At 40.1% G+C, this 24,786-nt stretch overlaps 2 protein-coding genes and 1 long non-coding RNA gene across 3 annotated transcripts; all 3 read left to right on the top strand.

Moving 5' to 3' along the window:
- Positions 1–932: 932 nt before the first annotated feature.
- On the top strand, positions 933–8,302 carry pa2g4a (proliferation-associated 2G4, a). Its single transcript, XM_046383917.1, has 13 exons — positions 933–1,156; positions 2,753–2,881; positions 3,182–3,287; positions 4,180–4,249; positions 4,336–4,428; positions 4,786–4,849; positions 5,029–5,107; positions 5,790–5,868; positions 6,008–6,141; positions 6,286–6,380; positions 6,495–6,622; positions 6,730–6,783; positions 6,889–8,302. Exons 1-13 carry the CDS (start codon positions 1,075–1,077, stop codon positions 6,949–6,951), a joined length of 1,176 nt encoding a protein of 391 aa, XP_046239873.1. The 5' UTR covers positions 933–1,074; the 3' UTR covers positions 6,952–8,302.
- A 1,179-nt stretch (positions 8,303–9,481) lies between these two features.
- LOC124056460 lies at positions 9,482–11,262 on the top strand. Its single transcript, XR_006842977.1, has 4 exons — positions 9,482–9,581; positions 9,682–9,708; positions 10,167–10,189; positions 10,925–11,262. It is a non-coding gene; the product is annotated as an uncharacterized LOC124056460 (long non-coding RNA).
- Positions 11,263–12,355: 1,093 nt separating this feature from the next.
- Positions 12,356–23,827, top strand: crbn (cereblon). Its single transcript, XM_046383894.1, has 11 exons — positions 12,356–12,509; positions 12,804–12,916; positions 13,023–13,225; positions 13,464–13,613; positions 15,009–15,171; positions 15,426–15,488; positions 15,593–15,677; positions 15,820–15,935; positions 17,372–17,436; positions 18,993–19,124; positions 20,545–23,827. The coding sequence occupies exons 1-11, from the start codon at positions 12,437–12,439 to the stop codon at positions 20,726–20,728; spliced, it is 1,347 nt and encodes a 448-aa protein (XP_046239850.1). The 5' UTR covers positions 12,356–12,436; the 3' UTR covers positions 20,729–23,827.
- The last annotated feature ends 959 nt before the right edge of the window (positions 23,828–24,786 follow it).

Genomic DNA, 24,786 nt, shown 5'->3' with positions numbered 1-24,786 from the left:
GGAGCAAAAAAAAAAGAGCATTGGGTCCCACTGGATTTCTATTATTCTCACCTAACAGTGCATCCAGCCAGTCCATATCAAATACCCATCATGTACAACAAACACAGAGTCTTTGATATATTTCCTAGTGCCAGAAACTGGTGCAATGCTAACAATACCTGCAGTCTGATACAACAGCACTATGTAGTTGGGAATGGATACACACTTTGTATGCAGTGGATATATTGTGATGTATATGTACTGTAAAGCATACTCCCAAGCATCTTTGCACTTGGTCAAATTAACCAATGGATACACAGTGAACCTGAGGCTTTAGGAGCGCCCAAGGCTTCACGAAACCACTGATAGTTTTCTCATTTTACCTGTTTGGTGTCGCACTCTTGATATCTATCTATATGCATATTTTTCATGTGTTTTCATCTGGCTCACATTTGGTTGCCTTTGATGGCATCTTTAAATAATACAGTACACGATTCTGTAAATTATGATGGTCTCTGTGTCTCCAGGTTATCATACCGTCATGTTTTTAAGGCTCATGGTAAACGGTGCAACTACAGAAGTTCATGCAGGAGAATGCTCCTATGACTTTACACTTCACAAGCTTAAAACAATTGTCAGGTGCCCAATAAACATAGGAATCCTAATCTTATTCTTCAACAATGAATTTTATACAAAAACAGACTGTGAATCTGTAAGATGATCACTTGATATGATTAACTCAGATGACTAAGGCCTAGTATAATATTTCTATTAATTTATGAATACATTTTTGCACAAGACGAGGTCCTCTGTCACTTATACTGAAAGGACATTAGGAGGTACTATCTTTGAATAGGAAACGAATGAACATCGACGACACACTCATTACAGAGCATTACGTATACAAGATATTTTAGGCTGCATTTTGGCGGGTTTGGGTCGTTGTGACGTCCTTAGCGTCTCGATGAAGTGGGAGGGGCTTAGAGGGCAGCAGGAAGCCGGCGTTAGCGGAGGCAGCAACGGTCAGCGCCGAACGGAGCTGCGGGAAACTGTCGCTGTGTCAGGCCCGATAGCAACTGAAACTCAGCTGCCAAGATGTCGGACGAGGAGCAAGAGCAGACCATAGCCGAGGATTTGGTGGTCACCAAGTACAAGATGGGTGGTGACATCGCCAACCGTAAGTTACATTAAACACGTAGCAGTTCGTCACCTGCTCTTTTCGGCCTGTCGTGCAACCAGCTAGCGGTTTTCCACTCAGCAGCAGCAGCCATGTGGTTTACATGCGAGGCACACATATGCTAACCTAATTGGCTTGTCAGCTAGCTAGCTAGCTAGCTAGCAGGTGCAGCTCGGTCAGTTTTAGCTATTACTAGCTCCTCTGTTACTGCTGCCCGACGTTGACTTAAAGCTTATCTGAAGGGAGATGTCTGTCTGTTTAACTAACGTGGGGTGCTAAGTAACCAGCTAACATAGCTCAGTCATTTTCCCATTACAGTCAGCTAGCCAAGCATGTTAAGCAAGCGTTTAGCTACGAGTTGAGAGATAAACAGTCAGTCACAGATAAGAAGCCACTTTAACGTTAGTTACGTGTTCATGGTTCTCTTTCTTACACCATCAGAGTGAACTAATTTTTTCCGTTTAAATATTGTGTATTAGTCACATGTTAAATTACATAAAGCGTTAACATAAGACGCTGATCTATCTGGAGTAATATGAAGACTACAGCTCGCATGTCACTCTAACGTTATTCAGGTGACATTATCGGTATCTTCATTGTGTATTTGCAGACCCAGTTATTTGACAGTTTTGGGTTGTTGGTCAAATGAAAATACTTAGTTATTAACTGCAATTGAAAAGTTACTTCAAAAATTGGAGCTATGAATGAAATCTTTTGTCACTATCTCCCAACACAATTTAAAATCTTACTGTACTATGAACACTGTCACTGAGTTGGACAATAGTGATGCATAATATCTATGTGACCTACGAATTGTCAGCCCACAAATAGGAAACTTATTTGCTATTAGGCCAAGCATTTCAGCAACAGTGTGTACCTTTTTTGTTGTTGTGTTTAAGTACAACAAATCTTATTTCGTCGAATATTAATTTATCAAGATTCCGTCACTTTTATAATACAAAAATGTAAATCAGCTGAAGGAAAATCTGTCATGTATTCCTGTTGGTCAAAATCACACTGTTTCTAAGAGAATTGCACTACTGAGCAAATTCAGCATGCTCAGGATGTATTTTTGTTATCTGGCTTTGCTAACCCTAGAAACTGCAATTGCGCTAAGTGGTCAGACAGAGGTGATTATCAGCTCAATAAGTCAACCGAGTATTTCCCAAAGCATCCATGACCGCGTTCAGTTTTCTTTGATTGGTAATGTCATTTTCCAGATAATTTAATGGTCAGTATGGTGCACTTTTATACGTTCTGATCTGTTATCTCGAGCATAACCTGCTACAGAACAGGTTAGAGATGCGGCTTAGGGTTCCATTGTGGTGTGCCATGGGAAGTAGAAAACCACAAATCCCGCTTTATAGTACAGGCCTCTGATGTTGTTAAAATAGGAGTTGATTGATGTCATAAATTATGCATTCAGTGTATATTTTTTCTCAATTTCAGCAGTCAAATATCTCTAATGCATTCTGTTAAGAGGATGTCTCAGGTGATGTCTGGTCTCACATCACAGTATCAGTACTACATTGACGCTTCTGCTCGTCTTTGTTCCTCCTCCACTGTTCTGAATCCTATGCTACTTGTCTCCTCCAGAGGCCCTTCGTCTGGTCGTGGAAGCAGCCAAGCCCGGTGTGTCAGTACTGAGCCTCTGTGAGAAGGGAGATGCCTATATCATGGCCGAGACTGGAAAGGTCTTCAAGAAGGAGAAGGAAATGAAGAAAGGTGAGGCAAACATGACCTCAGGGAATCTGCTGTTATTTGGGTGAACTGTGGTGGATCCTTCAAGAAGAGTGTAGCTGCAGTCATGTTCCTAGTGTGTTTGTGTGCGAGTCAGCACAGCCTAGATTATCTTTAAAAACAACAGGGATATGAAAACAACTAATATGGTGGCGGAGTATGACAGTGTAAGATTATTAGGTGATTCAAGTGTCGCTCCCTCCATCCTTGTATAGTGTTAAACTTGCTAAACTTGTGGATGATTTCCAATATGAAGACTCGGTGGTTCTCTTTTCCCTCTTCTAGGCATTGCCTTTCCCACCAGCGTCTCAGTCAATAACTGTGTTTGCCACTTCTCTCCCTTGAAGAGTGACCCTGACTACACACTTAAAGATGGGGATCTGGTCAAAATGTAGGCACCACGCTCTGCAATAATGTCACCCACCCCTTCTTCCTCTTGTGTGTCTTGACTTTTCCCAGTGTGTTGTCCTTCCTTCTTTCCATGTGATATATTGGCTTGTATGTGAGGGTCTTTGTTGTTGACTGTCCGCTTCATCAATAAGGTCACGTCTTCCTATCTGTCCTGTGTGGCAAACGACAAGTAAGGTTTTTTTTAGAATGGGTGTAATTGTTATTTTTGAAGTGATATGTTGGATTTTAGCTTTGATGGCCACCCATCTGCTGAATCCAATTTATCATGCTTTTCTAATGTAATGTAGTGTGTGTTGAAAAAGGAACTCGGCTCATCTTAGTTGTTGTTGTGCCACCTATGTGTTTGTCCTCTGTAATGTCTTTTGTGCTATGTGTAGAACTGCAATGTTTGCAAAACATTTGTTTTAGCTCATGGTGATGTGGTTACACAAGGTTTGTATGTTTTTTCATTTTACACACATTCCTGGCCAAAACCTCTCTGTGGGCACGTCTGTTCAATTTATTGCAGTCTGTAGTGCAGCCCCCTTGAATTCACAATAAGTCCTTTACTGTATTCCAGCTGATGTACAGCCAAAAGAGATTCACCTTGGAGTGTATCTTTCATTTAATGGCCATAATAGATTAAAGTGTTTTATTTTTGTCTGTGCTCATTGGTTTTTGTGTAGTCTTTGTTAGTTTTCTTATTTTCTAAAGTGGAGTATAGTTGGCATTTTGTCCTTCCTGAGTTCATTTGATTGATTTGGTGTCAACATCTTGTAATCTTGACAGCTGCCTAGCAGTTAAACTTGCAGTGAATTTGACTCATGGTCAGTTTAATTTGCTTTATTGTTATTTCATGTTCCCATCCCTTCTTTTCCTCTTATTTCGTATAGCGATCTAGGCGTTCATGTTGACGGCTTCATTGCCAATGTTGCTCACAGCTTTGTGGTGGGAGCCAGTAAGGTGAGGGCATTTCTAAAATACAGCTTTAGTCCCTGTTTTGTGTCCTCTTGTTGGAGCACACCATTAAGTAATCGATGTGTCTGCAGGAAAACCCCATCACAGGCCGGAAAGCTGATGTAATCAAAGCGGCTCATCTGTGTGCAGAAGCAGCTCTTCGCCTTGTTAAACCTGGCAACCAGGTACATGTAACCACATCTCCACAGATATTACCTTTTCTACAGTGGCAATGGTCATGAAAAGACTTAGACGGGCATTGTTCGGAAAAATTAAAACTTCAGCTACATATGTCATTGTATAAAATTAATCTTCCTGAGTCTTTTGAAGGCAGTATGGCTCTGCTGCATATTGTTCTTCCCTGCATCCATCAGGTTGAGCAAAAAAAGAAAAAAAAAAATCGCGTTTTTGGCCATGGTTTGAATACAAGCAAAAATAAATTCACTCCGCATTGTAGCTGTTAGCTATTTACATTTTTAACAGTCATTTAGCACAAAACTCTATTTTGCATGTGAAAGTAATGTATTTACTCTTTTTATCAGAACACTCAAGTGACAGAAGCCTGGAACAAGATCGCCCAGTCATTCAAATGCTCACCAATTGAAGGTGAGTATCTTGTGAGTGGTTTGCATTTGGATGACTTTTTCCTTAAATTTCCTTTTTTGAATCCCTTCAGCTTTGTTCACATAACAGTAGTTATGGATTGGTTATGGTGCAAGTGGGCGTTTTTAGGGAAATGGTTCTTTTATTCCCTGTATTTAGTATTCCTGCCTCTGTTTTTACAGGTATGCTGTCTCATCAGCTAAAGCAACATGTCATAGATGGGGAGAAGACCATCATTCAAAACCCAACAGACCAGCAAAGGTACATTTTTGAAGGCTGGGAGGGAAATCTGAAATGTTCTGTTGGAGTTTTGGCTTGTAGTAAACCAGCAAGACTGGAGTTGACCTGAATTTTCATGAACTCAAGAAATTTTTCTAAACATCTGACTAATTTGAGCCGCGGTGTCTAATGTCTGGCATCGTTCGACTATCATACAGTGGGTTACTGTGCATAATATACCAGTTGTCAGCACATCCCAAAACAGGCACGGTGTGTATGGAAAACACATATGCATTTAAAGTCACCTTCAGCTTTGAGGAGGACACTACTATTTTTTTCTTGTGTAAACTGCATCTTTACCTTGTGGATCACCCAAATCACTAATATGCTTCCCCCCCCCCCCCCCCCACTTCCTATCATTTATTGTGCAACCAGATCCCTATCTGATTAGACAATAACTTTCAGTTTGACATATCCCAATATGATGGAAATGAATGGAATTTGTTTACGATGCTGAAACCAAACAACCACAATTACATTTGGAAAAGCAGAACGTTGTCTTTAGCCCAGTACTGTAGTTCTTCAATCCATCCACAGTCAGATCTGTGGATTATCCTGACTAACTGTGGTGTAACTATCTTGAGTAGTTGTATTTACTTTGAGGGTGGAGTCCAAAATATGTTGCTCTTCTTTTTCTCGGGCTGCTGTTGGCACTCATTTTCAGGAAGGACCATGAGAAGGCAGAGTTTGAGGTACATGAAGTCTATGCTGTGGACGTCTTGATTAGCACCGGAGAAGGGAAGGTCAGTGTCCTCTCAGTTCTTACTTTATTCATTACCCACAGCTGCAGAATGTGTACACCTCTGCTGTAGCTAATAAATATTTGTGTATTTAGTGTACAGACATGTGTTTTTTGTTATTCTCTGTGTGATTTACAATCAGGCCAGGGATGGAGGTCTGAGGACCACCATTTACAAGAGGGACCCCAGTAAGCAGTACGGGCTGAAGATGAAAACTTCCCGTACGTTCTTCAGCGAAGTGGAACGACGCTTTGATGCCATGCCCTTTACTCTTAGGTCCGAACAATACACTGAACATGTAGATATTAAAATATGTTGTCCACCACATGCTGACATTTTAAATACATCTACAGCAAGCTGAACATGGATATCCTTTGGTTTAAGCACTTATTTAATACCACCATCCATTTTTTCCATCAGGGCGTTCGAGGATGAGGCCAAAGCCCGTCTCGGTGTGGTGGAGTGTGCCAAACATGAATTGCTACAGCCCTTCAGTGTGCTGCATGAGAAAGAGGGTGAGTTTTACTCTCCCTTTATGCTTATGTTTTGTTGTTGTTTTATATTATCTCTTTAACAGCTCTCACTTATTTATATACTGCTTCCCCCTCCTTCCGTGCCTTTGTTCCCAGGAGAGTTTGTAGCTCAGTTTAAGTTCACAGTGCTGCTGATGGCCAACGGGCCTCACAGAATCACTAATGGACCGTTTGATCCGGAGCTCTACAAGTCAGAGCATGAAGTTCAGGATCCAGATCTAAAGGTGTGAAGACTGTGAATTCACTTGGCTTTGATGGAGCTTCTTTATCACAGAGCAACTGGCTTCATTAAATGTCTTATTCACTACACTGAAACTCTTCTTTTCCCCAGACTTTACTACAGAGCTCTGCAAGCCGTAAAACACAGAAGAAAAAGAAAAAGAAGGTAGATTATTATTCTGTGTATACCATGAGCAAAACTAGATTTTTACCCCCTTGATTTCCCATCATCTTATCTACTGATCTGTACATCTCTCTTCACATCCTACAGGCCTCAAAGACAGCAGAAAATGCCACTGGACAGCCATCTGAGGACACAGAAGCTGCAGAATAAACAAACACTGCCTTTTCACACATGGAAGACCCCAATCAGCAGCAAGAAAAATCATGAGAAATTGTCCCAAACTCTCTGCCCATTATACTCCTAATACACCTGATTTCACAAATTAAACTGATGAATTCATAACATGCTTTAACCCTTTACTGCAATCATTAGTTTTCTCCTTGAACTGAGAGACTGTTGCCTTTTCTTCCCTCACTTGAGTAGGAAATAAAGAACACTTGCAAATAGTTGTACATCTTTGAAAAGACTTCAAATGGTCAATTGGTAAATGGAAATTGTGTGACCGGCACCTGCTTTTTAGAATTTAAAAGTCATTTGGTTTTTATTGCTGCAGCTGAAAATATCCTTTACTTAAAACTGCAGCTCACTGTGGGCATTAGTACGACTGGATCGATCTGGATTTTGGACATGCACTGGATGCTGCGAACAGCAACCTGAATCATGTTGATAAACTCAGTCTTTATCTCCTCTAAGGCAAATAGCTTTATCCATTATGGATTCTCCTGTTGATCAAATGGCGGGACATAATTGTTACATGTTCTTTTGGCATCAAATTTATGAGTTATATAAATTTTTATAATTGTCAACAAATGTTACAGTAAAAAGAAATATTCTGATATTTTATTCAGAGGTTGATGAAAACTTTGTCACCTCTTAAGCGAATAGTAATGATGACCGTGAGTTTAGTCATCCAGTACATTATCAGACTACTGAGGCCTTTGGTAAAAAACTTTTTCTTTTCTAACTACACCATGCAGTAAAGGGTTAAATTATAAATTTGTCTCACTCATGACAAACCAAAAAATGTAACACAACTGACTGCAAATGACAGCTCATAATATCACAGATGGCCTTTGTATCAGAGTTACTGTAGTGAAGGCTTGTGGTTATGCTTCTGTCATCAAGGTCATAACTGAATTAGATTTTTTTTTTTTAAGCAATAACCTGAGCAGAGGATGAATATTTTTAAGTGTACAAGCAAAAAAAAAACATCTGTAATCAGCTTGACTTTAGGGAACAAAACTGCCACATTTACTGCCATTCCCCTTGAATTTTATGAGAAAAGGAATCTATAGGTTTCAATTTTAAAAAAACTTTTTTATTAGTGACACCTGTTACTTGCTTCACTTTGTCATTAGTCTTGTGAAACATGAAAACTGAAGCTGTTAAAGCTTTGAAAAGGTTGAATGGGTGTCTTCAGTGGAGTTGGACCAGTAAAAGATCTGTTCAGGTCTGAGTTTCATCTCGTGAGCTGGGACAGCATTGACAAAAGTAAAATCTTTGCTTTGTAGCTCAATCAGTGGGCGATGGAACTTTAATGAAATAAAAACATTTTCCTACATTTGTTTGTTTTCTGTAATGGTTTTTGTCCACGCATTGTGAATGAAAACTAAGCTGCAGCATCAGTAGGATTAACCACCATGATACACCATGGGATGGAAATTTGTTAACCATTTGAGATTTTGCTAACTTTTCAATGATTGTTGTGTATTAGACTATTGTGTGTAGTGTATTTAATTTGCTTTTATCTGAAACTTAATACTGACCTGCTATGGTACCACTGGGCACCGCAGCTGACAGCATTGATGTTCTTTTACTCAGAGGAGGACACCGAGAACCCGATGGTTAGAAACACGATCAGTGTGGGGCACCAAGTTGGAAACATCCTGAAAGAAGCTGACTCCCTCCCACTGTTTAGTACAATCTGGAATGATTTTCTTTGCTTCCAGGAGGAGGAGAGGAGGGTTTAAAAGCTAGACGGAACAAGGTCTACAAAAAATAGGAGATATTTACTATGAACACCTGATGTCATTTGATGAAATTGTTGTCAAACTAACCTGGAAGGAGGTGAATGGACGAGGATAGGCAAATGGTTTTCTGAATTAATAATGACTTTGCCTTAGAAAAGATTACTTATGTGATCAAGGGTATGCAGTCTACCTTTAACAATATTTATCTAGAAAATAAGGACTTATTGCATATGTGTCAAATAGGTAATAACAAGGTTTTAATAACGACCAACAGCAAAAAGAAAAGAAAAATTATTAGTTTTTTAACTGTACTGGAGTTTTTGTGAATATCATTTGAGCCTCATCCTGAATTGCTTTTCCATGAGTGTGAGGACGTCTTGCGCTTCATGTATTCTTGAAGACGCGTAATAAGTTGATGAAAGTTCCAGATCAGATGTATTTATCTAAATGAGGTGATACTGCATCGTTAGCTGCTAGTTCCAAGGTCAAGAATGAACTTTGTTACAGATACATTGTCTTGTGTGTTATGATTTGGAAATATAAAAGAATAAAATTTCATTATCATGGCTGGTGCAGGATTTTTTTTTAGGTTAATTCAGTTGTTAGATTTGTAAATGAACTGAAAATTCACACATTTTTAAACAAAACTTCAGGTTACTTTATGGATAATAGACTATTATGTTTAACTGCGGCGCCATACACAGATTAAAAATCAACCAACAAACAAAAGAAAACTTTTATTCAATTTAGACTACATTTCCCGAAGAGCCAAGAAACCACCGTTGGCGCTTAAACATGACCTCACCACTCTTATAAATACCGCCCTCTTTCTTCGTCACATCCTCTTTCCGTTGCTCTTCTCGCTTTGAGGTATGGAATATTGCTTCGCTGCTAGCTGAATCCAATCTAATCATCAAGTTTTACAAATCATCCACAGTCACTAATTATTTCGTTTGCTTCCTTTTCACAGAAATCTCTCCACACGATGAGAGCCAAGGTAAGTTAACCATTCAATATCAGTAATTTGGTGTTTTACATCCTCCTTCCTGTTCCACTCAATGCTGCTAGCTAGCATAGGAGCATGTCTCTGCGTTTCTTACACAGGCCACTCTGTTAAAAGGGTCCTTTACTCTCAACGCATTTCTTCTTTAATCAGTCTGAGAATGTTATTGTAAAATTAAGCAGTTAATAATGTCAGGTATTTGAAATGTTGCAGAAACGCCCGCTTTGGTGCATGCTGTAGTGTTAGCAATGGTACACGATGGACTGAGGTAGCGGTGTGTTAAATGGTAGAATGTCATTGCTGTTTAATATTCTTTACCAGGGTAGTTTGGGCTGCTGAATATTACTTGGTCTTCATCATAGTGTGCATGCTGTCTGCCCATAGTCAGTAAGTCGGAGGGAAAACTTGTAGCTCCCACTGCTCACTAATAAATTCTTATTCTTGTGTTCTAGTGGAGGAAGAAGCGTATGCGCAGGTAAGAAACAGTAGTTTTTCTCTGCAAATTACTAGTTTCTACAAGCTGTCTTATGGGATTTCGTTTCACGTGTGTCTGAGAAATGGTCATTGTGCATTATACACTAAAATACACTGCAGTCTACTCGAGCACCAACACTTGATCTGTTTCTGATGCCTCTTGGAGTTGGTTGTCATAATCACTAAGGTCTTTTACTTAGTGAAACTTTGCTTTCATGTTGATTATAACCAATATTGGCAATGTTCTGTACCCTTTGAACATGACTGTCCAGACCAGCTATGCTTCTAAATATTTGATACCACTTTGAAAATTCAACTGCATGTAATGTCATTTGGTGTCAGTTTTTTTTTTTTTTTTTAAATTGTCATTCAGTTTACCACTTAGGTCTGTCTACTACTATATGTAGTTTGGAGCCTATTCCTCATTGCTTAAAATGGTAATGGACCTGTGTTTTTAAATATATGCAAAGTGCCCATGTGAACATCGGTCACAGATTTAAAAGTGCAGTAATGGCCAGCTTTAACAGCCTGCCATTATTAACAGTCTTGATTCTTTAAGTTATGATTAGCTGCTTAATATGCAGTCTTTAACCACTAAAGGAGAATCTAATGAATGTTTTCAAGTTGTCTAAAAAGTATCCATGCAGTTTTAGGGGTACCTGTTCAAAATTGTACCTATGTTGGCAATGTCTGAAGCAAGCCATTAAAAGTCAATGGTTGTCTTTACCCTCTACAGGCTGAAGCGTAAAAGGAGAAAGATGAGGCAGAGGTCCAAGTAAGTCCTCATCTCCGCCAGCTGCGATTCCCGTCGGAGCCTCTCCTGATGACTGACGCGTGTGGCTGAAGTGGATTGTGGAGCCTTCATCGGTCGGATAAAGGCCTCAAACCTGGGTCCAGATGACTGCACATCTCATGGAACCAATTGTGAACGTCTGACTGGAAGATGGCAAAGATGCTGGACTGAGCTTTCAACATCAGAGCGGCAGCTGTTTTGTTCATGGACCATAAATACATGTGATTACCAACAACTGTCATTTGGTGTATTGAACAATAAATGAACTCTGTTCAAATTTACCACAAGTTTCTTGTCTCTGGGTGCCTTGTATATCCACTTGAATGTATTAGACCGAATAGAGGGAGAGAGGAGTCGTGTGTGTGTGTGTGTGTGTGTACCAGATATCTGGTTTGGTGATATCAGACATTGAGTTTCAGCCGCTTCTGGTGTGCAAATCCAAATCCTAGAAAATTGAGTATGAAAAGTTGATCTGCCAAGTGTTGAGTGATGTGTTTTGAACCAAATATTAAATATTTATCCTGTAATTGGACTACATAGAAAGTGTGAAAACCCTTACATTTCAAATCCAGTGTTCTTAAACTACCTTTGTGAAATTAGTGACTTCATCAAATGATCATCCAGGAGGATGAATTTGACCAAAATTCCAGTTTCTAGTTTTTGTTTTTTTTTATCCAAAGCAGATTTCAGCAAAACATTACTGGACAGTTCAGTGTTGCATTGGTAAACTATAGCTCTATACTGGAAACAAACTGTTTGGCACTTTCAGTGTGTTAATGTCTTAGGTCATACGCACATCCTGTTAAATAATTACTATGATTAGTATCAAGTCCCTCAGGATGCAGATTAACCTCAACTCTCGTATAGTACAGTTTGACAGCAGATATAATCCTCAAATAGTAAAACAACATGAACAAGCCACAGAATTGTCATATTTTAACAGCAACTTTAATATCACTGCCCACCAGAGCTACAGCACCTCAGAGATAAAGGGGACGCATTCTGCTCTTTTGTTGACATTTTGCCGTCTTTCATCAGCTCCAGTTGATATTGATGTATTTCAAGTTTAGCTTGATTTTAAACTTTTTCAGAGATGAGGTACAGTATGATCTATTCAGATTCTTCTGAGCTTTTCGCAGAAGTTCAAACTGCTGCTTTAACCTCATTTGAGTAATAAAGTCACATTCTGTTGTTATCAAGCAGCTGTATGTCTTACACAGTAGTGGGTAGAGTACCCAGATTCTTTGCTTTAGGAATAGAAACAATACACCAGTATTAAAATAATCCTGACGGATAAGCGTTATCGAAAATGGATGGATGGATTATTTTAATATGCATAGTTGACGGCATTTCTTATCTCGACAAATCGCCAGGGGGCGCTCGGGATCCATCTTGACGCTGCACACTAAAGACGCCGTAGAAGAAGAGCTAGTAGACTATTGTAAACACAAGGATATGGCTGACGAGAGGGGTGGAGGAGAAGACAACATTAACGAGAACATGGGAAACCAGTTACAGCTTTTACCAGGTAACAGTTAAACTCACCGACTGACTGATTGGTCTGTTCGGTGTTTTCACCAAAAGATAGTTTTATGTTTCCACCCTGCTAACAGCTAGCTAACATTTCTTCACATCAGGCCACTATGAGAGATCACATCCTGACTGGCACATTTTCGGAACCTCTGCTTTCACTTTTCTTTCATTTTGTGACCATCAAAGTGACTCACTAAGACGATAAAGCTGCAGCTGTAGTTTGGTTAGGAGACACTAACAGAGGTAACTGTCATTACTGTAAGGCTTTTTATTTGCCGTGCCATGACAGACAATGAGGAAGAGGAGGAGGAAGATGACATGGAGACTGAAGACAGAGACAGTGAGGATGCAGAGAAGCCCAATATCATCACCTTTGACCCCAGTCTTCCCACATCACATGCTGTGAGTGATGCCACAGCTTTCTTCCTTCAGATAATGCTCCTCTGCGTGTTTACCGGCTTGTTGTGTTGTGTTGTGTTATGTTGACACTGACCCCTGTGACGTGCAGTACCTGGGCTCAGACATGGAGGAGTTTCACGGCCGTACAGTTCACGACGACGACAGTTGTCAGACCATCCCTGTGCTGCCACACACGGCTGTGATGCTGGTGCCGGGCCAGACGCTGCCTCTGCAGCTCTTCAGGCCGCAGGAGGTCAGCATGATGCGGAGCGTCATCCAGAGAGACCGCACCTTCGCTGTGCTCGCCCACAGGTACCAAATAACTCTGAGTCCATTGGTGATCATAACAAGACTGGACGGATCTGATCAGTGGAAAGCAACTGTTTGTTTGGTGTGCCAGTTAAAGGTGCACTCCAGCTTTTCTGTGACATCTGAAAAGCTTGTTTCTTTTGATCCCCCCCAAACTGTATAGAAGTACAGCGCTAAAATCACTTTAACATTGATTTTTGAGTTTAATTTTAATGGTTTTATTTGATATTTGTCTTCGCAGTGATGCAGGTGACCCGGAGGCAGAGTTTGGAACAACAGCTGAAATCTATGCATACCGAGAGGAGCAGGAATATGGCATCGAAACTGTTAAAGTGAAAGCTGTGGGGAGGCAGAGATTCAAGGTCCATGAGATAAGAACTCAAGCAGATGGGTGAGTTGAATTGCCATGTAAACCATTAAACCACAGATTTTTTTCTTTCATAGTTGACCGCTAGAGGGCAGACTAACTCTGCTCACAGTCATCTTCAAGAAGTACACCGGTTTAACCGATGTAATTGCTGAGTGCTGTGGCCACTACTGTAAGCACACTCATTCTGGTTTTTGTGCAAGATTTATTGGTTGTGAGTTATTTTATTTTGAGTATATTATGGCTGTGTTATAGTTTTTTTGCTAATATGTTCTACTACTTTGGAGAGGGTTTAGTTTGTTTTTGATCATCACCACAGCTGCAATGATTAGTTGACTAATGGTTTAATCATTCAGTAGAAAAATAATTGTCAGCTGATAAATTACTTTAATCATATATTGTTTTTCATGCTCAAATGGCACAAAGTGTTCTTTTCAGCCCCCTCAGATGTGGAGATTTCCTTCTTCTCTTATTTTTTCAGATTGATCAGTAATGACACTAATCATTAACTGCAGCCATAATTGTCAGAAGAAAATGCAAAGCCCGGCCCTTGTGCCTCCTCTTGTTGGGGGTTACATTAAACAGTAGAAGCATCTATAGAGAAAAGCTGACTATTTAACTGTTGTGGTCGTTCTGTATATCATGCCTGCTTACGTCCTCCACCGTTCAGGAAATTGCTGAGGTTTACTGTCCATAAAACTGCGTCTTCATAAAGACACATTTTCCTCTTCCTCTTTCTTTCTTTCTTTAGCTGTTGTGTAATGCGCATAAATTGGTCGCTGTAATCCGGTTGACGTCTTTCTGTACTGCAAGTGACCCCAAGTATAGAATTGAAGTTATCACTCACTTAAATAGGATCTGTGCCCTCTGAGGTGATATGTACTGATTACTAATATAGCATCTACTGTGTTTCAGTGCACTTCTTCTCCTCTCTGTAACGTCTCTGAAACATTTCTGAATGTTCAGTCAGAGGGATAGGATCAGTAAACACACCACAGAAAGAAACATGTGGAAGTTCAGCAGTGGTGCCGTCATGTTATGGCGGCGGTTCTGCTGTTTAGATTAATTGAACATTGCGTACTGTCTTTTGGCGCAACTGATTTGTTGCTAATGTGCTCTTACTTTGTGAATGTTTGTCTGTCTGAGCTCCAGGAAGTTCACTGAGTTTGTCTAAGGTGAGAAGTTGGAGGAATGTATCTTACAGCTGATGGAGAAAATGTACTGACAGCACCTTTTTACGATCATCTCAGATTTTGTCGTACACCTGATGATATTCAGCCAGCACACCATTTGTTTAATCTGTTATTCATCCGTTTGTTTCACCTGTCTTCTCTTGTTCTCTTTCGCATTTCCCCTCCTCGTCTGTCTTTTTTTCCCCCCTTGGCTTATGTCATTGTCTCCCTTTGTTTCTCTCCTCAGGATCAGACAAGCCAAAGTACAGATCCTTCCAGAACGAATCCTCCCAGATCCCCTCTCTGCCGTGCAGCTCGCTCCCCTCTCCAGACTCCACATGCAGCCCTCCTCCAAAGCCCCGACTCAGAGCTGCAAGCAGGCCCAGTGCTTCTGGAGCAACTACCAGCAGGTCAGGAGCGGCAGCAGGGGGACTGACAACCACTCATGCACGCACTCACACCTAGGGGCAACATATAGGAGCCAGTTAAAAAGTGCATGTTTTTGGGACTGGATCTAGTTTTTGGACTATGTTAATACTTGGTGCATTGTCATCTATGAGAGCAACATTTAGATTTCCTCATACTTTTGGCCATATTCTCAGTTAGTAATGTGAGATGTGAATGGAAAAGTTTAAATACTTCGTGTTCGTGTTGTTCATTGCAGAGGAAGTTTCACTGTGCCAGTCTGACACCATGGCCACCCTGGGTCTACGCACTCTACGACTCTGTGAGTGCGGCAGCCCTGTTCTTGGAATTTCCTCCATACATAAACATCACATACTGTAAGTGAATGTAAACCAAACGATGTGCATGTTGTGTTTCACCCCACAGGAGTCGCTCATGAACAGAGTGAAGAAACAGCTCCATGAATGGGACGAGAATCTGAAGGACGACTCTCTCCCTACAAACGCCGTAGGTCAGCCTCTGCTCAGTTTATTACAGACGGACTGCAGACACGTACACACATGCGCTCGTACGTCTTTCTATTTGTGTTCTTTGTGCTTTCATTCCTTCCTTCCTTTCATCCCTCTTTTTCCCTTCTGTCTGCTTTCTGTCAGATTTCTCCTACAGAGTGGCTGCCTGTCTGCCCATAGACGACGCTCTGCGGCTCCAGCTGCTGAAGATCGGCAGTGCCATCCAGAGACTGCGCTGTGAGCTGGACATCATGGACCGGGTGAGGAAAGGTCACCACTGACCCCTTATCCCTGCCCAGCCAGCTCAGCCTCTCTCCTCTGTCCCTGCTGTGCTGTGCAGGTGGTGTCTGTTTTTCCCTCTGATGTTATTTGGTATATTTAACTACAAGATAGATGTGTTGTTGTTGCTGCGATATTTCCTTCATGGTCAAACATGTTTAGAAATCATTAAGTGTAAGCAAAGAGGGTTTCTAACTTCACTGGGTATGATAATCTGTCTTTATTTTATGCGCCCTTTTCTCCCAGTTATCATCAGTCCCAAAAAAATGCAACTTTAGAATGAGACAGTGACAAGAGGCCTGAAGAAGAGACGTTCTGTATTGCAGCATTAACTTTACAGGAACTTGCAATATTTTGTGTGTGGACTACATGAGATGTTAAAATACCTCATACATATTATCTAAAATTGAAGGCCCTGAAGTGGCTGAAAGTCGCTTCTCATCCATCCATCCATTTTCTATACCGCTTATCCGTCAGGGTCGCGGGGGAGCTGGAGCCTATCCCAGCTGACTACGGGCGAGAGGCGGGGTTCACCCTGGACTGGTCGCCAGTCAATCGCAGGGCCAACACACAAAGACAGACAGCCACACACTCTCACACTCACACCTAGTAGCCAATTAACCTAATGTGCATGTTTTTGGTATTGTGGGAGGAAGCCGGAGTACCTGGAGAAAACCCACGCCCACACTGTCGCCTCTTGCTATGAGGCGACAGTGCTAACCACTGCACCACCGTGCCGCCCGTCGCTTCTCATATCACAAAAAAACAATGCAAATATTTAAATTTGGCCAAATAACCTGTTAATGTTGTTACTCAAGATAATACTCCATCAGACAGGTTGTCCTTCATTGTTCGTCTAACAAAACCAGAATATTTGCGGGGGTTTCCACTAAGTCCGAATAAGATTGGCTTTTAATCACACACTTTGTCATGTTATTCAAATGTGAATGAAAATGCTCTTAACAACGTGCTACGAGTGGATCAACTAAATCATGTCAAACGTGTCTTCGCTAACATTTAATGTTGAATGTGAATGTGAATGTGAAGAAGGCCAGTGATGCTCAGCCGGGTGTAATGTCACCCGAAAACACACAGACACACACACACACACACACACAAGCTCTTAGTGTGTAGTAGTACTCCTGTTTCGTGACCGTGACTGTAACTGTATGTGTGAATGCTTTTTAAACATGTCTGCCTGTTATCAGCTTTTTCCTCTTGTGTGATTAAGGATAATAATCCTCCTTACTGAGTCTCGCTGGTCTCACTAAAGACCTGAACTTGTGTCACCCAGTCATTGGCTTTTGTGGGAGTATAAAGGAGTGGATTATTATAACATCCCCACTGAGAACACTTTTCATTGAGAGCATCTGACACGTATGCATCCTTTTTACACGTTATCACCTCTCCTCCACAGTGCACATCACTGTGCTGTAAGCAGTGCCAGGACACAGAAATCACCACCAAAAATGAGATCTTCAGGTGAGGACTAGTTCTGTTTTTTCTTCAAGACGGTTTTGTTGTTTCTTTGTCTTTTTCTTGAAAGGCTGCACACATCAGTACTTGAGCATGTTTTAGCTGGGTTATTACCAATGCTTTCAGAAGGGTGTTGACACAAACTTCAAGAGACTTGACGTTTGTTCGAGAGGGATAATTCATCACAATTAATAACACTAAATATTTGAAGTGCTTAGTCCTACTGTTAACGTAAAGGTTATTAAGGGCTGCGCATCTTTTTTTATTTTACTGAAAGACAGAAACATTACATTTCAGGTTGCATCTTACTTTTTCAAAAAAGCATCGTCGTCTCTTTAGCCCTTGGGGATAATGTAAAAGACACGTTAAAGCAGTCTAACGACACTACGCTGCCAGGAACAAAACTGCTCCTACTTGTAATTTTATCTTAATCATTGTAATGACTGCAATTATTAACACGGCAATCGACGCTGACTTGACTGTGCGTAAGGAAGTTACAGACTGGGGTAACATAATGAATATAAGTGGCCCAGTCTGAGTGCAGACACACACACACACACATTGTTATGTAATGTAATTTTCTGTCAGTGATGTCTGAAGGTTAATGTGTTTGTCTGAGAGTGACAATGAAATCCCCTGACATCAATGAAACTGTGCAGACTCCCTACTGTACTTTTATAAGAAAAGTGCATTAGCTGATTTGTCATTTGTTAGTCAGATAATCTGACTGATCGTGTTATGTGTTTTAGTTTTTAAAGCACACTTCCTCTGACTAACTAACCGACCTACATAGCTAATACATTTTCAGTAAGGGTTTAAATCCACAAGAAGTAACCAGAGTAAAACAAATTGCTGTATCGTCTGCAAGGACCTGTGGGGTTAAATAATTACTCTGTAGAACTGAATCATGAAAACAAAATGTTCTGTCTTCAAGCCTTAGTTAGTTTCTATTTTGTATTTCCACAATTGCTGCACTCGGAGACCACTGGAGTCGTTTCAGGCCATTAATGAAGCTTATGCTTTCCTGACTTGAATTGAGAGTTTTGACTTCAGTTTTTGTTGTTTAAACCTGAATGTAAGATTCATGGCCACTTCAGGGCCTGGACATAATTATCTGTGGGTTTATCACTACGAGTGACACATTTAACAACACACACAGTGATATGGTCCATTATTAAAAATATGAATTACGGCAGCCTTAAGTTTGAAAACCATTGCTACACTGAATGTTGATTTCAAGCATATTCTATTCTAAAATATACAATATTTATTATGGTAGTCATGACTTTGTTGTTATAAAATTTCATGTACAAAATCCATCCTGACAAAGTAGGTCATATTGTGAGAAAAGCTGCTGTGTTTAAAAGAATCTAAGGCTCGTGGATTTGAGAAGCCCTTGGTTGTGTAATATGAGTTTGCTGGGTTCAGCAATACTGCGGAATTTAAATTTACGATTTAATGCACTTTGGCTCCCTTCATACCTTTTCCGGATCTCTGATCTGTCTCTTTAAGTCATAATCACTGCTGATGACATATTCCACCTGCTTCTTCTCTTCCTGCAGTCTGTCTTTGTACGGCCCAATGGCTGCATATGTCAACCCTCATGGCTACGTCCATGAAACTCTGACGGTCTACAAAGCCAACAACCTCAACCTGGTCGGCAGGCCATCCACACTGCACAGCTGGTTTCCAGGGTAATTCAGCTATACATGTTGCATTTATCTCACCCTTCCCCGTTGCGCTATTGAATAATACAACACACTACACACACATTAAATAGACTGGCTCAGACCCCTTGCTGTGCCTCTCAGTGCTTTCATAAATGCACCTTTTTTAAAGTCCCCTTCAAATAGACAGATGGTTTGGAAACCAATCCTCGTCCAATATTCAACTTTCAACCTACTTCTGACTTTCATTTGTTTGTTTGGGATGGAATCGTGATCTGACCTGCTTGACCCAACTACAAGTTGCAGTCTGCGGGTTTGAGCTGAACTGCTCCAGTAGCCAGGTTCGTTTACATGATGCAATGCATTCAAGCATTGCAAGATCTGACCTGGACTAGTCACCAAGTACATTACTATCTTTTTGGATTCTGCTCCATACGCATATCACCAATGATCAGAGTTGAGGACTGATCGATATGTTTTGTTTTTGTGTTTTTTCAGGGAGAAAACAGACCAAAACGTGTAAATGTAGTTTTTTTTAAAATTATTAATAAGCCTGTTAATTTATACATTCACACAGTCTGCAGCCTGGATTATGTATTTAACTTTTTCATATTTGTATAATATCAACCACTGTTGTTCTTTCTAACATTTACCGCTCTGCCGAAAGTGCACTTGTGCATTTTTGCGATTGTTTGTACTGCAAACACGTCTTTCATATGAACATGCTCGGGTTGACTTATTGACTTCAGGTGTCATGAAAACAATAAGATTAGAGAAGGGACCAACTCGATCTGACCTGAGGAGGATCTGTGTGTGAGATGTTAAATCAGTCATGTTTACATGAAAATAAAAGTAGCCTAGTATGTATTTTTTTTTCTCATCATCAGTCTGTGCATCACTTACGTTAAATGCAGATTGAATATTCACATCATAACAGAAAGGAGAGGTGTAGTAGTAGTTGTGAAGCGTGATGTACTTTGTGTATATATTATCAAACTTGTCATTAATCCAACAGACACTGCTCTTTGTCAGCTCAATGTCCTCCCGGTGCTCTGATGGTCTACTGACTTCACAAACAGAGCCCACCACACTGTACGCTCAGTGCTTCTGTAAATATTAGCTTCCAGCGCTATTTAAAAGCCATACTTCTGCAGCTCCAGCCATCATGCTGCTTTGAACAGAGTCATGTGGAGCAGCAGACCTGCGACCAGCTGACCACCTGGAATTTGCTTTATGAATGTACCCAAAATGTAACTGAGTAAAAGTAGAAGTATGCTGCATTAAAAACTACCCCGAAAAGTACAAATTACTTTAAAGTTTGGTGAATGTAAGGCGGTGGGTGGGGCAAAGAGTATTTTAAGATTTTTTTTTTCCCCAAACAAATTATTTTTCTGTATTTTCAAACATGTCTGAAAGTGATCTTGTCATCCTCTTCCCGTGATCTCAGGTACGCCTGGACAATTGCTCAGTGCCGAATCTGCGGGTCTCACATGGGTTGGAAGTTCACAGCCACCAAGAAGGACTTGTCTCCACCTCGTTTCTGGGGTCTTACCCGTTCAGCCATGCTCCCCCGTATCCCTCAGGGCGAGGGAGAGGAGGGTAGAGAGAGCTCACGTCTCTTCTGCCTGTGATGCCGGACCATCATTTCCTGTCAAAAAAAAAACAAAAACAAAGAAAAAAAAAAAACCCCTCCAAACCTCTCAAATCTGGATCTTTAGGCAGTCTCTGGCTGCGATTACTTTTAGTAATCAGTGCGTCACACTCCACCTGTCACCCCTGCCGGCAAATAATCCATCACATTAGTGGAAAGGTCATTGGAATGGCCCCTAAGAGCAAAACAGAACTGGGTGTTGGATGAAGACTGAAATGTGGAGACAGCAGTGAGTCAACTCAGTATGTTGTGATAAACTGAGAAAGAAATAGAGAATAACAGAGTGAACATGTTGGCCCCATGACGCGTGCTAACGTCCGAGCATGCAGCTCCCTGATGTGCACCCTTGTCCTGCTGATTTCTTGGTAGCCGCAGACACACACAAACACAAAAGCTTACGCATAATTAAACTTAAGCTCTTTTCCTCTGTACGATTTAAAGTGTGACTGCATGCAGTTGAGATAGAGACATCGCTGGCAAGCAGTTAATCTTTGATCTGTTTTGAAACCAGCCAATGTAAATTCACCGAGCGTTCAGATTATTTGTGGCTTTCTCAGATATGTTTTCTGATGTAATTTCAGCTGCCGTAGGTCAGTGGAGAAAACTGTAGGGATGGAAGTGCACTCACGTTCTGTTTGTGTAGATCTGTCACCGCTGAGGGATATTTTGAATCTTGGAGTTAAATAAGATGTATTTTTGTATGCAAGAATGTTGGAATGATGGACTCATCCATGTGTGGAGACGTTATGGTATTTATTTTCACACCAGTTTTTCGTGGAATAAAAAAAAAAACTGAGGTGACAATAAGGATAAAGTGTAAAATTTTGTATTGTACAAAGGTTCATTGTCCTGACAGATAATGTGCTTCAGGAAACAAGCGTTGTCTCTGGTTATCCAAGTGGAAATTAGAAATGTCTTGATGCTTTTGGTCTTTATTTTATTTTATTTTATTTTTTTTTTAAGGTCACAGTTGATCAGCACAGAAAGCAAGGGGAGTATTTACCTTTTTTCATTTGGTTTGTTTATGTTCTGTGGCATTTTAAAATGGTGTGCCTACACCCCAGTTCGGTGTCTTTTGATAAGTTTGATGAATCTGTGAACCACAGACGTGAATGGACAACTAAATGGAAAAGTGATGATGAGATTTACGTTTGATTGTTTAAGTTTTTTAGAACTGTGGGGTTTTTTTTGTAGGCTCAGTTTTCAGGATTTTACTTATTGCTATTTTGTCGCAAGATGCTAGCTGATGTTTGTATAAATGTAACTGTAAATAAGAGGCAGTTATAGCATTTGCTGTGTAATATAACTGGTGAGTCAAACTCTTATTCATCATATCTCTTCCTGTCACAGAGAATTGTTAGGAAAGAATCTCTTCATCAGTAAGAAAAAATTTTGATCACAATAAGAAACCTTCTAGACTGTAAGGATTTTGGTGTGTCTAATTTAATGTTTTTTTTAGCTTTTCTTAAAGGAATACTTCAATATTTTGGGAAACACTCTTTTTTTTAAGATACCACCAGTAGATTGTTAGCTTAGCTTAGTTTAGCTTAGTTTGGCTTAGCGTAAAGGCGGGAAACAACTAGCCTGGGTCTGTCCAATGGTAACAAAATCTGCTTAACAGACCACACCTCAAAGTACAAAAGTGTACACATCACATCATGTTTGTTTATATACCTCGCTATTTCCTGAAAATGGAAACTCAGTTACAATACAGCTGCCAGTTTTTCCACTTTTTGTTAGACACATTAAACAAGCGAGATATAACCCGTTAACTAGTGAACTTCAGAGGTGCTTGGCAGATATTTTTTTTTTTTTTGCAGAGCCAATCTAACTGTTTCTCCCTCTTTTTGCACTATCCTAAGCTAAGCTAAGCTAACAGACTGCTGGATGTACCTATTTACCCTGAGGTGTCATATATACAATTGCGCGTGAGAAAATGAGTTTGCTTGGAATGAATCATTTTCATTTATTATCACATTCTTGTCTTCCTTTAAAAGAGGACTCTATTGATTTAGCACTCCTTTAACGTTGTCTGGCTCACAAGTCTGAAAATCGATGTACCACACATTCTTCTTCCTTGTCAAAACCAGTAGCCTACATTAACCACAAGGCAATTCAACCGCTACCCAGTGTGTTATGCTAGTAGTGGCTATTGTAGCCTCGAGCTGCTAGCCTCCACCAGAGATGCGGAGTGGGCTGCACATAAGCAGTAGTACTCCCCGAGATCTGTAAACTGACTTTGATGTGAAGCTTTGAAAATCTGAGCTTATTCTGAAATGTGTCTCTTTTTTAAATTACATTCACATTTTAAATCTTTTATACATATACTGTCATATCATCGAATCACTTCGTTTCAGCAAAGAGGGATTTTCATCGTGAGAAATACGCGTAAAATCTACAACAAATTTGAGTATATTCTCTCAATAAATTGGATGCTTCACTGAAGAGATCACTGGCTTGTTTCCACAGAAGGTCTTTGTTTGTTTTTCCATGAGATTCAGTGTACCACAGAGTAAAATAGACATGTAGATATCCCATGACTCTTCTGATGTACAAGTTTCAGCAGGACACTCGAGGCAGGGAGTGCATTCAGAGGCATCACTTTGATTTGGTGTGTGAGTGTATGTGTCTGAGGCTAGAGATGTGAGGTGATAGTCTGAGCTTCAATAAACAGGTTAAAAAAAAAAAAAATACAAAAAAAATGTTGTCTTCCCAGAATTTGTATCTTCACATCTGCAGACAAATCAACATGTGCCTTCATTGTGTTTGTGTGCTTTCATGTGTCTGAATATAATGAGTGTGCGCTCTATTAAGCTTTCATGCAGGTACACGTGGGCAGAGATCATCTGTATGCTAGCACGGTGAAAGTCTAAGAGTCTCTGAGTGGGAGGGGAGTCTTGTCGACCACGTGGAGAACATTTGAAGTGATGATGTTTACAAGGTTGAGGACATACAACATGTGACTTGCTCATATCTCACCACTTCAATTTCGTATCTAAAAAGTACTGCTGACTTGTTTTGTGGCTTTAGCAGTCATTGTGTCTCTCTGCTTCTCCAGTAAAGTTTTTCGCTTTATGAATCTGTTTTGTAGATGTGTTTTTGCTGTTGGTTGTGGTACAGGCTATATTATTGAGTTTATTAAACATTATTGAGCTATTGCATTATTGTATCATGTAATAGTTCAATAATGTAATAATTATTACATTACTGAACTATTGCTATTGACATTGAAAGATGTTTCTTAGTCTATCATTTTTGATAAGATAAACCTTTATTGATCCCCAGCAAGGAAATTTAGGTGTTATAACAGCACAATGACATAAATGAGTACTGATTCATATTAAAAAGTAATTTAGATAAGTAATAGTGTTACATAACACTAAAATAAATAGCATAAAATAGAAACTATATTTAAAGGTATAATAAAATGACAATGGTGCAAATCGGTAGAGATTGACGTATGAACCCTTATTTTTTGACTTTATCAATATAAAGATGTACTACAAGAGTAATATACACATACAATATGAAGGAGGTCAATCTAACATTAACCTGGTAAAGTATATAATATGATACATCATGATAGAGTCTGGGATAAGAGAGAGTATGACATAGTATAGAACAGCAATAAAACGTGGCAGGATGCAGTATAACATACTATGTGATAAAGTATAAAACAGCAGTATAACAGAATAGAATAAACTGTCAAGTGTAATATGGCATAGTATGCTGTAATATATAATCAAATAGATCTATATGTAAACAGTCCAACAGTCCAGCAGAAAGACAGCGAGGTTTGGAGAGTGGCATTACTGTCTGTGGTATGACAAACCCTGGGGGGAAATGGGTGTGTGTGTGTGTGTGTGTGTGTGTGTGTGTGTGTGTGTGATGTTATCGATCATAGTCTTCACCGCTGTCGTACAGTCTCATGGCAGCACTGAAGCCCTCTGTTTTGCATCTGGGTGGGACAATCCAGTGGCTGAATTCGCACTTCAAATCACTGAAAATTACACTTCCTCAAACTTTATCAGCTGGAAC

This window comes from Scatophagus argus, chromosome 3 (genome assembly GCF_020382885.2).
Source record: "Scatophagus argus isolate fScaArg1 chromosome 3, fScaArg1.pri, whole genome shotgun sequence".
Taxonomy (NCBI): domain Eukaryota; kingdom Metazoa; phylum Chordata; class Actinopteri; family Scatophagidae; genus Scatophagus; species Scatophagus argus.
Note: the sequence above shows the minus strand (reverse complement) of the source record. Positions and strands in the feature narration are given on the sequence as shown.

What these genes read in the sequence shown, in the direction of transcription:
- pa2g4a (XM_046383917.1), top strand. Translation starts at nt 1,075, where the DNA reads ATGTCGGACGAGGAGCAAGAGCAGACCATAGCCGAGGATTTGGTGGTC. An exon ending in TGTGCTGCATGAGAAAGAGG is followed by an intron (nt 6,381 to 6,494) that starts GTGAGTTTTACT and finishes CTTTGTTCCCAG; the next exon opens with GAGAGTTTGTAGCTCAGTTT. An exon ending in AGAAGAAAAAGAAAAAGAAG is followed by an intron (nt 6,784 to 6,888) that starts GTAGATTATTAT and finishes CACATCCTACAG; the next exon opens with GCCTCAAAGACAGCAGAAAA.
- crbn (XM_046383894.1), top strand. Translation starts at nt 12,437, where the DNA reads ATGGCTGACGAGAGGGGTGGAGGAGAAGACAACATTAACGAGAACATG. An exon ending in ATAAGAACTCAAGCAGATGG is followed by an intron (nt 13,614 to 15,008) that starts GTGAGTTGAATT and finishes TTCTCTCCTCAG; the next exon opens with GATCAGACAAGCCAAAGTAC. An exon ending in AGCTGGACATCATGGACCGG is followed by an intron (nt 15,936 to 17,371) that starts GTGAGGAAAGGT and finishes TCTCCTCCACAG; the next exon opens with TGCACATCACTGTGCTGTAA.